We start from the raw sequence: 16,426 nt of genomic DNA on the forward strand, positions 1-16,426 counted from the left end.
TTCAGGAGAGATTGAAATGACAAGATTTCTACCGAGGTTATTCATTCATTACATTACAAAACAAAACAAAAAGAAACATTAGCAGTAAAATGTCAATAAAAACAGTACATTTATGGTACAAAAAAAGGATTGTGCAAATACTTTATCTGGTGTTCTGGCTTTCATTCTATTTTTTCAATATCATACCAAGTATTTACACATGTACAATATAAGAAACACTTGAAAATTCTTGTGATAAAGAATATGCAGATTATATAGATGATTCAGTTTAACTTTCTGAGTTACTAGAAGAAGAAAGCCCTTAACTCCAAGTGGAGTCATCGGGAAGCCATCATGATGGCTTTTTTTTTTAGCAGGCTTTCTTATTTTTACGAGGCCAAGTTGCTAGCTGGACGCTCAACTCAGCATGGATGGAAAGCATGCAAGGGAGCCGGCTGGATTCGAACTCGAGAGCCTTCACTCCGAAGTCCAGCACTGATGCCACTACGCCACCAGCCGGCCATTCTGAGTTACTACTTCCCATGAATTCTGGTCACATCGTCAAAATTAAATCTCTCCAATCCAGCAGCCATATATTCAAGTACTAACATCCAGTGGCCTGGAATTCATTGTCTAAACTTTTCTTTTTGACTGCTCTTTGCCTCCTTAAAACATCTCTTCCTGAATAAACCTTTGGTCATGGCCAAATATCACCTTGTGTGGCCAGATGTCATATGTTGTTTGATGATTAGCCTACAGGATAGTTTGCCTTCTCAAAGATGCTTTTAGGTTACATTGGAATATGCATATCCTGTGCATATCCTTGTTTTACCATATAATTTTCAACATTAAAGTTATATTTTTGGTTCGTCTCAATCTACCATTTTTATACAACTCCCTGTTTTATTCCCAATAGAAGATTTATATTAATTCCAGTTTTTAAAATTACCAGGTAATAGTGCATGATTACTTTCTGCTGGTGAAGCTTAAGGAACAAGCATCAGTATCAAGCTAGATGCTAGAGGTCGTTACTCATGTTTGATTATTATAAACTGCAGAGATTGAAAGATAATGATAATTACACGGAAAAGATTTGCTGGAATTTTAAGACTCAGTGGAGGATTTATAATGGTGGAATCAAAGGCTGCACAGTAGAAATTCAGGAATAGTTTTAGTTCTTTTGAGTGGTGAAAGCTGAATATTTTGCACATGGTAAAGATTAACATTTTGTTAGGATATCCTATTAGCAAAGATTTAAATACAGAAGGTACCAATTCATTTAACTGAAGAATAATAAATACACAATCAGGAGAATTGATAACTGACATATGGATCTAATCTCGAAAACCTTGATATATTCCATCTGTATTTGAAATGACTGGTCTGAGTGCCCATGAAGATCACAATGATACAGGAAAGACATAATCAGGAAGTTTCGTGGAATATTGCATTTACTTCAAGAAGTTTGAAATTTCAGGAGTTGTAGCTATATTTCAATAGAGTTTGATCAGACACATGGAATACTGCCACTCAGTGAGGTGGGAGGTATACTGATGTCTGAGAGGACTCTAAAAGATTTCCAAAATTACTGCAGCTTTTACAAGTTGCTGTTCAGTAGAAGATAAATAAATGCAAATTTTATTTTTTTCAAATTCAGATGGTTTTATTGTTATCAAATCTAGTGTTTTTGAAAGTGGGGCATATCCCTCAGGTGGATGTGGAATATTAAATTATGAGTTTCTATCTCTACTTCTAAAATAAATGACTGTGCAGAACAATGAACTTATTATTATCAGGTCAACTATGTTGTGAAATCATGCAAAACAGTCCATAAAAACTGTTATATATGTGGGGCTGATTGAAATTTCTGAGATGGTATTAATAGATATCTTTCAGAGGTTAGATTATATCAAAGGGCATTTAGAATATGGAATTAAGATGCAGATTATCTGTTATATAATCACTGCTGGTTCATTTTGAGAGGCTGGGTGGTTAGCTACTGACTCAATGATTCTTTAATGTAAATAGAAGATTGAAGGAGGTAACAGAACAATTCACAATGGCAAATGGATTAGGTACATATACAACAAAAATAATCAGATTGATAATTATTTATTATGATTTAACTTTGAAAAGATTTGTGAATTTTCTCCTTCAGAGTCAGAATCATCATTTTACTTTTCAGCTAAGATGTAACCTGAATGGAGAAAGCATCCTTTGTACACTGTACAATATGTATTTAGCACACTAATCCATAGGATAATTTGGAAGACAGTTCTGTTCATTAGTATATTTATACATAGATTCAAACATATTAACATTTAAATTATCCTTACAAAATAATAAATAATTTATTGCCCTATCTGCCTCTATGCATTAAACAGCTTAGTTATGCAATGCTGTTGAATGGTATGTCTCTGTTAGGAAGCCAGTCTCACATTAATCTTAATACAAAAGTTTACAGAATAAAACAATTAATTTTCATGTTATGTTCAGTTATGTGAAATTAAACTGTTATGCTTATTTAGTAGGGGAAAAAAAAAGAGTCCAGGCTTCAGAAATATTTGTGTCCATTTGTAAAGCTAGTCACATATTGATACAGACAGAATCAGAGCAAAAGAAAGCAAGGGCTAAGGAAAGACACAAATGGGAAAAGAAGCAATATTGTTAGCCAATATTGTAAGCATTTGTTTCTTTTTATTTTATATCTATGAAGCATCCTCACTAGACATACCTTTATTTTATTTTAAATATTTTTGAATTGGAGACAATGCTTCAGTCAGAGGAAGTTATGTGTCTGTCTTTGGAAGGATAAACCAGGTTGGGTCGTGCTTAGTGAACGGTAGGGCACTGAGAAGCGCGGTAGAATGGGAACACAGATCATTAGTTCCTTGAACACAGCATCACAGGTGGATACAGTCAAAGGAGCTTTAGGCACATTGGCCTTCATAAATTAAAGTATTGAGTTGTGATGTTATGTTGAAGTTGTTAACAAAGTTGGTGAGTTCAAATTTGGAGAATTGTGTGCAGATCTGGTCACCTACCTAGAAGAAAGATATCAGTAATGTTGAAAGAGTACAGAGAAAATTTACAAGGATGTTGTTGGTACTTGAGAAGTTGAGTTATAAGGAAAGGTTGAATTAGTTAGGGTTTTATTCTCTGGAATGTAGCAGGATGAGCAGAGATTTGACAGGGGTATATAAAATTATTAGGAGTATAGACTGGGTAAATACAAGCAAGCTTTTTCTACTGAGGTTCGATAGGACTACTACTAGAGGTCATGAGTCAAGGGTGAAAGGTTAAATGTTAAGGGGAATCTGATGTGTAACTTCTCCGTTCAGAGGGTGACATGAGTGTGGAATGAGCCACCAGTGGAAGTGGTAGATGCGGATTTGATTGCAACATTTAAAAGAAGTTTGGATAAATACATGGTTGGGAGGGGTGTGGGTCGATGGGACTAGGCAGAGGAACAAATTGGCACAAGCGGAATGGACTGAATGACCAGTTTCTCTTCTGTAGTGCTGTATGACTCAATAATATCTAATTACACAAAAGGACTGGCCACTTTCACATTTAAAAGACATCTATTTCTATCTCCTGTCATGATCTTTTTGCCCTTAGAGCACAATAAAGGTTCAATAAAACTGAATAGAAGGTTAAGGGACAGCATCTCTATTTCTAATGTCGCATTTAACACTGAACATTGCATCAAATTTTACATCCCTTCTTGAACCAATTTTTGTGCTTTCTTTGTTTTCTTACCATGTTTTCTCTGAGCACCATTATCACTTCTGTCATTTAATCACCGGTATCTTCCTATCATAGATTATCCCATTTGTTCATCCTTCCTGCCTCACCTTGTTTTTACAGTATTAAACCCTATTACATTTGTGGTACTTCTAGCTTCAACAGGTTATTGACCTATCGTGATAACCTTTTTACCCTGAGGGCATTTCTGGTTCTGATTTCAACCTTGTCATTTTTCTGTGTTACAATAGCAACTTGTCAAAGAAAATCTTGGGTTCACAGAATATGTATTGAGTGGTAAGTGGAAAGTTGTGCTCTGTATAAATTGCAAATACACTTAAAAATTTAAGGCATTAAGTCTATTAAATTTAGCCAACACTTTTAAATGCAACTTAACCTGGACAGGACACTTGGCGCAATCATTTAACTGGGGACTGAGGGTTAAGTTTCAGGATTAAATAAACATATAGATCAGAACCAACTTAGATTCATGCCTGAATGTCACGACATGGATTAGGGTCTGAGTCAAGATAAGGCATGGATTGGGGTCTGAGTCAAGATAAGGTACGGATTGGGGTCCGAGTCAAGATAAGGCATGGATTGGGGTCTGAGTCAAGATAAGGCATGGATTGGGGACTCAGTCAAGATAAGGCATGGATTGGGGTCTGAGTCGAGATAAGGCATGGATTGGGGTCTGAGTTAAGATAAGGCATGGATTGGGGACAAGTCAAGATAAGGCATGGATGGGGGTCTGAGTCAAGTTAAGGCGTGGATTGGGGACTCAGTCAAGATAAGGCATGGATTGGGGTCTGAGTCAAGATAAGGCATAGATTGGGGACTCAGTCAAGATAAGGCATGGATTGGAGTCTGAGTTAAGATAAGGCATGGATTGGGGACAAGACAAGATAAGGCATGGATTGGGGTCTGAGTCAAGATAAGGCATGGAATGGGGACTCAGTCAAGACAAGGCATGGTTTGGGGGTTGAGTCAAGATAAGGCATGGCTTGGGGGCTGAGTCAAGATAAGGCATGGATTAGGGACAAGTCAAGATAAGGCATGGATTGGAGTCTGTCAAAACAAGGCATGGATTGGGGTCTGAGTCAAGCTAAGGTATGGATTGGGGGCTCAGTCAAGATAAGGCGTGGTTTGGGGGCTGAGTCAAATAAGGCATGGATTGGGGACTGAGTCAAGATAAGGCATGGATTGGAATCTGAGTTAAGATAAGGCATGGATTGGGGACAAGTCAAGATAAGGCATGGATTGGGGTCTGAGTCAAGATAAGGCATGGAATGGGGACTCAGTCAAGACAAGGCATGGTTTGGGGTCTGAGTCAAGATAAGGCATGGAATGGGGACTCAGTCAAGACAAGGCATGGTTTGGGGGCTGAGTCAAGATAAGGCATGGATTGGGGGCTGAGTCAAGTTAAGGCATGGAATGGGGTCTCAGTCAAGCAGCTAAGTAAATTAAAGGGACTAACCTCAATCAAATTACCAGTGTGAGGCTAATTTAGGGTTAGGTTAGAGAGGATTTCTGTAGATTGCACTGCTGTAAATGGCCCTCAGGCCATATGAATTAATTTCACCAGTAAACTCTAAAGTGACATTGTGCAGTGGATGTTATTATTAAACAGGAAGGTAATTCAGAAACTAGAGTTGCAAGGAAACTTGGGAGTCCTCATACAGAATTATCTACAGATTAACTTGCAGCTTGAGTCAGTGGTAAGGAAGGTAAATGCAAAGTTAGCATTAATTTCAAAAGGACTGGAAAATAAAAGAAAGGATGTAATTCTGAAGCGACATAAGGCATTGTCAGACTGCACTTGAAATACTGTGAACAGTTTTGGACCACTTGGCTGAGGAAGGATGTGCTGGTATTGCAGAGGGTCCAAAGGTGATTCATGAGAATGATCCCAGGAGTGAAAGGGTTAATGTATGAGGAACATTTGATGATCTTGGGCCTATGCTCGCTGATGTTAAGAAGAATAAGGATGGGGGTGGGGAATCTCATTGACACCTATTGAATATTCAAAGCCCTACATCAAATGGATGTGAAGAGGATGTTTCCCATAGTCGAGGACCAGAGGGCACAGACTCGGAATAGTAAAACATCCCTTTAGAAATGAGATGAGATTGAATTCCTTTAACCAGTAGGTGGTGAATCTGTGTAATTCATTGCCACATATGGCTGTGGAGGCAAAGCCATTGAGTATACTTAAAGCAGAGGTTCTTGATTAGTTGGGGCATCAAAGGTTATGGGGAAAAGGAAGGAGCTTGGAGTTGAGAGGGATGATAGTTCGGCCCTGATGGAATGGTAAATGGAGAATCAATGGGCCGAATGGCCTACTTCTGTGTCTAATGTCTTATGGTCTTAAGTGCAAGACAGGTACAGAAAATGAATAATTGGAACTAGTGTGATTTGATATTAAAGTGTCTAATTAATTTTGTAGTGGCATGATGCCACCCAGAGATTTCTGTAATCCCATTCTTATCTAGATATATTTGAGTTTCATAGCAACATCGTTGAAAAAATTGTGCTATATGTCTTAAATTTCTGGATAACGTTTCTACATCCTATAGATTTGACTATCTATTGATAGTATGGAATTAGTTCCTTGAGGATTTGAACAGAACAAGTACTGCCCTGTTGGTAAAATTGTTTCAAAGTTCTCCCAGAAATTAAAATATCAATAAAAGTGAATCCAATATGATTTTGACTTTAATCTAAAATTTAATGATTTAAAACAAACAGTTGGGAATATCCTACTTTAGTTGACAATTTTAGCATGCCTCATATTTCTGACCAATGTTGCACAATTAATGATAAATGTATTTATTAGAATTGAACTACGACATCTTACTACAATGATGCAGTGATAGAAAGAGTAAAAGAGTGAAGAGAATAGGATATTGCAAAGTAAGTTTAACAACACAATGGACTAAGTGCTCCTTCTTCTCTGGCCACAAAAGAACAATAAACCACAAATGAAAAATCACAACAAAAGTTTAAAGTTCCATTTAACGATCTGCTCATGCCAGACAGCAATACAAACAGATTAAATGTGCTTTTCTTAAATCCTACCAATAGTGCAGTGCTCTCCATTCCACCCAGGGCTGCATTCACACTTGCCATTCTTACAAGTCCCATGCTCATTGCAGCGTGGGTGACACGCTCGCTGATCACAGGAACTGCCCATCCATCCTTCGTCACAGCGGCAGGTGCCTCCAATGCAGATGCCATGGCTGCTACAGTCTACTGCACAAATCTCTGTGGGAGACACGGGAAAATGCCTGTATTATTATCAAAGACATAGCAGTTCAGTGACCTGTTCAGCAAGAGCAAAAGGAGCTTCTTTACACCCCCGACAGTTAATTCCTTTCAACAAAAAGGATTTAATAAGGAGATTACAATAAAATAGAGATTACAGAGTGCACCTTTAAATGGTCCACCTACTTCACTTACAGACTCCTGCTAACTGATGTTTCATCACTGTTCTTTTGAGATAAAAATGGATGGTTGATAGATTCTGCAGAAAATGTATGAAACATTACATTTATTTAAAAATTGTCAAACTTGAACAGATGGGGAGTAATTTGACACCCACTTAAAACATTAAAGCACACAAATGAATAGCACTAGAAACTGTAGTACTAGAAAAGTAAACTCTAACATCGATAGTAAAGAATTAATACCTTGTCCCAACTTATGAAAAACATCTTCAGTTTATCAATTAGGATTTGGTTGATCAAAAAATGCTAAATATTTCTTCTCTTCAGGATCCAACATCTCAAAGTTTACATACTTTTAAAATATATTTTCATCAAAATTATAAACATTGAAAACCTACAGTACAATACAGACCCTTCGGCTTACAATGCTGTGCGGAACATGTACTTACTTTAGAAGTTACTTAGGGTTACCCATAGCCCTCTATTTTTAAAAATTAGACTTTCTTACACTTACATTTGATGTGTTTTAGCAAAACTTGCATTGTACAATAATAGACATTTCTCTATTGTTTCAATGAATAATTAACTGTTAACTCAAGAGGTAACAGTCATATTAAAATACAGGGAAGGGAATTTTATGAGAATTTGTTGTCTTTTTAAAATGTGTAGTGTATTAACTTGCTTATTTGAAATAAGTTAATGGTTCAACATAACAGCAAACAATTTTACTAAATGAGCTAGCATTGAGCTAGAGGGAGAACAGATCAGTGGGTAAAGACTTGAAATAATATAATACTATTCAAAATGTTCTTATGTGTGAGCTAAAACTTGAAAATGTATCTTTCGAAATAAAAATATTGCTCAGTGCTCTGTGAAATACAGTGTGTAACTTGCACCATTGTGCAGCCATCTGGAAATAAAAGCTTTTAGGTTTTAAACAGATCATTCTCAAATTATCAATTTTTAATTATAGAATATCTTGGTTTCATGCTTCAGTTACATCTGAGCATGTGGTTTTGATCATGGACTTATTTCTATTATAATTCAAATGAATGATGTTGGGTTAATTACCTCTACTACTTGAATGCAGATAATTTGTATGATGTAAACATATCTGTTGCAATTTATTATATTAATCAGACAGATACGGATCTCCACAAATCCAAACTTCAAGCTGGTGTAAATTAAACCAATTATGTAAAGAAATAAATATAGGTTTGGTCACGTCCTTCAAATTGTGTAGGTAATAATTGGAATGTTAAAATAAACTTGCAAGAAGAAATGCGGAGAAACAGAATAGTGAAGATAACGTTGGAGACACATTCTAAATTTTTGTAGATTCATTTGTGAACCTTTGTGAAGGTTTCACATCAATTTCGATAAGATAGTTTCTAAATAATTGAAATACAATCTCAACAGATATATTCACAGAAGCTGGATGCTAGAAGTTCTTAAGACAAATCTGCATGTAAGGTTAAAATCTAAAGGATCAATTTCCAATGATAAATTGACAAATTAGCTGCAAGGATATTGTGACAAAGAACGACGACATGGGTTTTAGAATTTTTCCAGATTTCTTTCTTGTAGGAAGCTCAAGATCTGCATCAACATGATCAGGATCTGATGAATTCTGTACACCTAGTAACATCACATAGGCTTATACATTCATGCTAAATCTGTTCTAAATGAAAAATCATGGTGAAACAAAGAACAATCCTTAACAATCACGGTTCAATAAACAGCATTATAAATTGTGGATCAGAAAATTAAAATTGAATATTGTGGATTGAGGTCTGAAGGTCTATTAAATAATGACAGAGTGAGTGTCACCAGTCATAGCATAATGTTAATAACAAAGGGGGAGTTATTACATTTCAGTTTATAGGTTCTGCCTTGCTGCAATTTACTACTTGGAAAAGACAGCATTTCGTATATCCACAAGATGCTGGAAATGCAAAGCAACACACACAAAATGCTGGAGGAACTCAGCAGGTCAGGCAGCATCTATGGAAATGAATTAACAGTCGATGCTTTGGGCTACGACCCTTTGCTTTCATTCTCAACCATTTGTCTCTCCTGAACACTTCAGAATTACGTAATATACTGAGTTTCAAGTCAAAATGCAAATACACGTCTAAAATATCATACAATGAATTAAATGATATCACTGAGTTATTACAGCTCAGTCAAGGCTAACAAGTCTTACTAATTCAGAATAGAAAGTTCAAGGAAGGGAAAGTGAAACAAAAGTAGTGATAAACTTTAAAAGGATTAAAGAGGATCCTTGTTCAATAAAATATTCAAATTCTAAACAGGCTTGTTGGGCATAGCAGCTTTAAAAGTGGAATGAATTTGAAAGAGCGCATTTGTTATGATAAACTTGGTGTGAGACTGCATTGCCTAAGCAGCCAGTGTCCATATGTTACTGATTAGTGATTCCTCCATTTCAATTTGATTATTGTGAGAAGTCTTTCAGCGTTGGCCAAGCACTTTGCTGCAGTGAGAGAAGGAATGTTGTTACGCAGGTGAACATGAACCAATTTGCAAACAACCAATTTGCAAACAGCTGGTTGCAAATTGCTAATGCTAATTGCCCAGGAGCTGAAATTCTGCATTCTCCATCAACTGTGAAATGATAAGAGGGTAGAGTGGGCCATGAAAAGGCAGAGGGCAAACAGATTAGAGATTTGAATTGCACAGAAACATACATAAAATTATGACACAAATTTTTAATTTTCATTCCCATTGTAGAGGAGATTATCCAATGGAACCAGATAGTAGCATTCGGGTGGGAAGTCAATGCACTCAGTCAGTGTAATTTGGACCAATTTGCTCACAAAAACACATTAGATTATTGTAAACACAAGAGATTCTGTAGATGCTGGAAATCCTGAGCAACACACACAAAATACTGGAGGAATTCAATTAGTTAGGCAGCATCTAAGAAAAGGAATAAATTGTCTGCATTTCAGGCTGAGACCCCCATTCTTCACCGTCAGGAGAAAATCTGCAGATGCTGTAAATCCAAGCAAAACACAAAATGTTGGAGGAACTCAGCAGGCCAGGCAACATCTATTGAAAAGATGTTTCGGGCTGAGACCCTTCATCAGAACTTTACTGAGGCTTTATCAGGACTAAACTCATTATTTATTGTGGGTTGTTTCCACCCAGAGTACAGGGATGGATACAGCCAAATTGCACAGATGGAGGCGAGACATACAGGTAAGAGGTAAGAGCACTGGCTCCATGACAATGTTTTCCCTAATCTCTATGGTGCTGCTTTATGCTGCTCTACTGCAGCTGCCATGCAAATTGTTCTTTCAAACCGTACTCACTTCCTAGTGGAAATTGTTCTTTCAAACTGTACTCACTTCCTAATGCAGCAGTTGTGAACATTTCAGGCTGCTGCATTTGGGAAATATGCAGGAAAAGATTTTTGGGTTAAAACCACCTTAAAAGACTTAATAATTGGGATTTTTTTTATCAATTTAATGCTTTTTTAGTAAGTTCCATTTTGCGCTTGAATGTTGTGCATTCCAAAAAAAGTGTAATCCCAGTTTCAAATTCCTGCTCAAATATCTGGCAATTGATTCACATAGCAATAATTCAATTTATTTGAAGTTTGATCTCTGTAAAAGAAAACCCATAAGGACTAGTTTCTCAACAACACACACCAAATACTGGAGATGCTCAGCAGGTCAGGCAGCACCTATGAATAACGGTACAGTCAATGTTTCAGGCTGAGAAGGGTTTCCAGATTTTCCTGCCAAAGGGTTTCAGCCCAAAATGTCGACTGTACTTTTTTCTATAGGTGCTGCCTGGCCTGCTGAGCTCCTCCAGCATTTTGTGTGAGTTGCTTGGATTTGCAAGCATCAGCATTTATTCTCTTGTTTAGGACTGGTTTCTGAGCAGCTTCAGCTGATGAAAAATGGATTAAACATCATTAATAACTCTCTGGCAGTCATTTTAACCTCTACTCAGGTAGGTAGGTAAGGGCTGGCAGGGATTTACACCCAACATTAAGTTTAAAAAACCCACTACATATTCAGACATTCCACCTCTTCCGGAAGTTCCGGGATTCTCGTGCATATCGATAGTGGCTCCCTGACGCCCGGAAATTATATACAATATCCGGGAAATAGATTTCGTTGAGAGGGAGAGCGAGCATCTTGATTGGTCTCTCTTCATGCTAAGAGTGGTCCCCAACCACCGGGCCGCGAGGAAACAGTATGATCTGGCGATATGAAACGATATGAGTCAGCTGCACCTTTCCTCATTCCCTGTCACGCACTGTTGAATTTTAACGCACGAGAGGTCATCAGTGACCCTAGTTGTGCAAAAGAATGCGTCCGTGACCCATTTGTGAATGTCCCCGGTGAATCATCCATGTCAGCACGGGGAAAAAGATCAACTCCTTGAGCTTGCAAATGACGGCGGGCTGAAAAGTATGTTTGACATAACATCTCTGCCGGCATTCTGGATCAAAGTCAAGGCTGACTATCCTGAGATAGCCACGAAAGCACTGAAAATGTTGCTTCCATTTCCAACATATTTCTGTGAAGTGGAGTTTTCTGCAATGAATGCAACGAAAACTAAATTGCAGAATAGACTGGACATAAGGAACCCCCTTTGAGTATCGCTGTCTCCCATCACCTCTCGATGGGACCGTCTTATTGCAGGAAAACAAGCTCAGGGCTTCCACTGTTTCAGCGATATTGGTGTGTTGCGATGATTTTATATGTTCATACGGGGAAAATATGCGCTGTGTGTTTAATATCCAAACGTTACTTAAAATGTTATGATGCTATTGACTTATAAGTGAATTATAATTCAGTGGTCCCCAACCTCCGGGTCGCAAAGAATACAGCGGTAGCTGGAACGCACCCAGCACATCTTTGAGAAAAAAGCCGAAATAAACAAGCTAATTAATTAGGTGCCACCCGGCACGTAAATGTCAGCCCAGATCAGAAGCGGTTGCTGATTGCGTCATCTCTGATCTGGGCCGACGTTTACGTGCTAGGCGGCACTTAATCAATTAGCTTGTTTATTTCGGCTTTTTTCTTAAAGATGTGCTGGGTGCGTTCTGGCCACCGCTGTACTGCTGCATTCTTCGCAGACTGGAGGTTTGGGACCACTGTTATAATTGACTTATCACTACATTCATGGAAGGAAAATATGCGCTGTGTGTTTAATATTAAATTCATTAGATAAATCCCTTTAGAAATGAAATTGAGTATATTAGCCACTTACAAATGACTTATAGTTGACTTATCACCTATATTCTGGTCGCGTTTAACACCACTTATCTCATTCCCATTCTGACATGCCACACATTTTAATTCCACATCCCATTCCCATTCTGACATGTCGTCACACATTTTAATTCCACATCCCATTCCCATTCTGACATGTCTATCCACGGCCTCCTCTACTGTAAAGATGAAGCCACACTCAGGTTGGAGGAACAACACCTTATATTCCGTCTGGGTAGCCTCCAACCTGATGGCATGAACATCGACTTCTCTAACTTCCGCTAATGCCCCACCATCCACTCGTACCCCTTCTGTTATTTATTTTTATACACACATTCTTTCTCTCACTCTCCTTTTTCTCCCTCTGACCCTCTGACTATACCCCTTGCCCATCCTCTGGGTTCCCCTCCTTGTCTTTCTCCCCGGATCTCCTGTCCCATGATCCTCTCATATCCCCTTTGCCTATCACCTGTCCAGCTCTTGGCTCCATCCGTCCCCCTCCTGTCTTCTCCTATCATTTTGGATCTCCCCCTCCCCCTCCCACTTTCAAATCTCTTACTAACTCTTCCTTCAGTTAGTCCTGACGAAGGGTCTCGGCCTGAAGCGTCGACTGCACCTCTTCCTAGAGATGCTGCCTGGCCTGCTGCATTCCCTGCTTTGTTAGCTCACTTGAGCAGACGTTTGAAAAGCAGAAAAACCAATAGTGCACAGTCCCGACCAGCAACCTGTGATCAGACCATTCGTCGCTAGAAATCCCAGACTGGGGAACCCTATCCTTTAATTTTCTGAGGAATTTAATAATATGTTAAAGCTTCATGAAGCTATTAAAAGTCAGAGGGGAATATGCTTTCAGAGAAGTTGCAGAGCACCCATAAAGGAACTGTTGAAACACTCCATACAGCGCTCAAGAACATGGAAGTAAAATATGAACAATTCATTTGGGTAACTCCTAGAAACAAAGGATGAGTAGTGAGATAGAATGAAGGAACTGGAAAATAAATTATCATATGATTTGCATTTCTAAAACAATTAAATAATTAACAACTAGTGATAGTTTTGAATTCAATTCTGAATATTGAAAAATTCTGACATGCTGGTTTCTTTTTAAATATACCTGTGCCCCGATATAGAACATTAAAACACGTTATAGGCCCTTGGACCTATGGTGTTGTGCCAATCTTTTAACCTGCTCTAAGATCAATCTGACCTTTCCCTCCCACATAGCCCTCCATTTTTCTATCACCCATGTGCCTATTTAAGGCTACGTCCACACTAGACCGGATAATTTAGAAAACGCTGGTTTTGCATAAAAATGATAGGCGTCCACACCAGGTGTTTTTCAAAATATCTCCATCCACATTAGAATGGATATTTGGGTAAATCTCCTCCTACTGAGCATGCGCAGGACGCAAAGAGGAAACGGTATACCTGGTGCGTGTTTGTCCAGTTACAGACTAGAAAAATTTTAAAGGAATTGCTGTTTGTTCTCACGCAGGAGGACTTAAAACTAAAAATCAACAAATACTGGAGCGTATGGAGGCAACCGACAGGGAGTTCACGGACAGTATGACCCGGCTGACGACGAGCGTTGAAAAACTGACTAACTCTGTTGCATTAATAAAGCACCTTGTTAAATGTATAAAACATGTCTGCATCAGTGTTATCTTGTATTTCCATACAATGTTATGTTAGGCTGTTACACATCTATCGTCAGAGAAGTACTTGCATAAATAGGTAAACCACCTTCATACAAGCAAGGACAGAAAACAGGGCAAAGTGAGAATACTTATTTATTCAGCAGGTTATGGGTCAAAGTATTTGGTGAGTACATTTCTAACTCTTCTGGCTTCAGTGTCGTTGCCGTCTGTTCTGAGATTGTTAGGTTGTGTGGGGGGTTGCGTTCAAGAAAACAATGAAATGCCGCGCTGTCGCCATCTGTTCCGGCACGTCATGACAGCGTTTTTAAAAATATCTGTTTACCCCCATCCACACTGCTCTGCACAATCGGTGTTTTCAAATTTACACACTCTGGAGGGCGTTTCAGAAAATCTCTGTTTTCGGGGGAGGAAAACGCCGTTTCAGTGTGGACGGAGGGTCAAAACGAAGAGAAAAAGCTTCGGTTATGGATTTATCCGGTCTAGTGTGGATGTAGTCTAAGAGTCTCTTAAAAGTCCTTAATTATATACCCTTACCACCACACCTGGCAGTGTGTTCCACACACCCACTCTCTGTAAAAAAAAATACTGCTGACATTCCCCTTATACTTTCCTCCAATCACCTTAAAATTATCGCCCCCCCCCCACCTCGTATTATTCATTTTCACCCTTTGAAAAAGTTTCGGGTCCTCCACTTGATCTATGCCTTTTATCATCTTGTACTCCTGATAATATACTGGTAGTTCTGTCCAATAAACATCACAAAAGTTGCCAGAGACAGTGATTGACTCAATTAGTAATTAAGTGATTGTTCCTCTATTACAGGGGTCGAGCATATTACCAATTGTGCAATCGTGGCCTGTCCAGCCGAGGTCACAGCTGCAGGTCCTTGAATCAGGTAGAAAAGTCCCATGTCCTGAACACTGATTTTCACAAGCTGCCCTTGGAGTCTCACAGTTTGGTCCACCCCAGCCAGTGGCACAGTGACATTCTCCACGAACGCAAATTCCTCGCCCTGAACACGTTGAGTCTAGGCAGTCCACTGAAAAAATAATGAAACAGCAACAGGATTTAAACCTATTTTACTCAAACTTTTTTAAAAAAGTATATCAATTAAATAACAGGCAGGTTCACTGTTACTTAAAACTTCTCAGGGTCATATAAGACACCAGCAACAATCAAATTTATGTTGGAAAAATATTAGTTAAAAATGACCGCCTTAGCTCTAGGGAAACTCTGAGGTCAAAGGTCTGCTTCCCTACTGGCAATGCTGCTCATTATGAGAGGCCAATTTGAACTGCATTAGATATGAGAGTATTTTGGACCCAAAGCATATCTTATTTTTTGCGAGGAAATTTGGTTTTACAGAAAGCAAAAGATATGGGTGAAGAGTGAAAACCACTGCGTGAAGCAAAATATTTATATCAATAATCATGGAGTTATGCTGAAGGCTTCCTGGAAAGCAGCTACTGACACTTATAGTTTCTTTTTCTTTTTGATGTTAACATCCTGAAGACATTGCAAAGCAATTTATTTTTGTGAATTTCATGTTTGTCAAAATGACTGATATTACCACTGGCAAATTTTCTTCTTTTTTTGCTGTGTTTTATTGTGGGTATTCATAGGACGAGTTTTTTTTTAACTAGGTAGAAAGGCTTACCAAGGGTTTACACACATGATTGTCCTATCACTTGTCTGGTTTGGATATAAAACACAGGTACAGAAGTGAAGATGCCGCGTTAAAGCTAATTCTACTGTTCCATAGTACTCCCGCCGGCTGGTGGCATAGTGGCATCAGCGCCAGACATCGGAGCAAAGGCTCCCTAGTTCAAATCCAGCCGGCTCCCTTGCACGCTTTCCATCCATGCTGGGTTGTGTGTCGAGCTATCGACTCAGCCTCGTAAAAAAATAAGAAAGCCTGCTAAATAAACACCATCGTGACGGCATCCCGATGACTCCACTCGGAGTTAAGGACTTTCTTCTTTCTTCTATAGTACTCCCGCCAATTAAAAGGGCTACAGAGATTACTCGCTGCCGATTCTCCATTCTCCAGTCCTTCATGGTCAGCTCAAATTGTTCTAACTGGTTTCAGAAAGCATGCTTTATTACCATAAATAGTGCAAGTGTTCACAAATGCAAAATAATGGTTGCTAAAGTCCTGCCTAAAATTAATTAGTGAACTGAGTAACTATTTCACCTGATCAAAACAGGAAGAAATAATTACCCAGCTTACCTTACTTCATCTATTTTTATCACTTTAATCTCACCACTGTGAAATCAATATTTCTTAAGTCATATGGGGTTGCTGCTTCCACTCTTACACTCTTACACTCAGAGAATAGATCTT

General features: G+C 38.6%; 1 protein-coding gene across 1 annotated transcript in view; it reads right to left on the reverse strand.

Annotated features, from left to right (window-relative positions):
* tenm4 (teneurin transmembrane protein 4) overlaps positions 1-16,426 on the reverse strand; it is a 631,884-nt gene that overhangs the window by 144,819 nt on the left and 470,639 nt on the right. Inside the window, exons 13-14 of the mRNA XM_072263298.1 lie at positions 14,921-15,121; positions 6,805-6,990 (exon numbers count right to left, since the gene is read on the reverse strand). Coding sequence (XP_072119399.1) covers positions 6,805-6,990; positions 14,921-15,121 — 387 coding nt within the window. The remainder of the gene's footprint in view (positions 1-6,804; positions 6,991-14,920; positions 15,122-16,426) is intronic.

Source organism: Mobula birostris, chromosome 7 (assembly GCF_030028105.1).
Source record: "Mobula birostris isolate sMobBir1 chromosome 7, sMobBir1.hap1, whole genome shotgun sequence".
In the NCBI taxonomy this organism is placed as follows: domain Eukaryota; kingdom Metazoa; phylum Chordata; class Chondrichthyes; order Myliobatiformes; family Myliobatidae; genus Mobula; species Mobula birostris.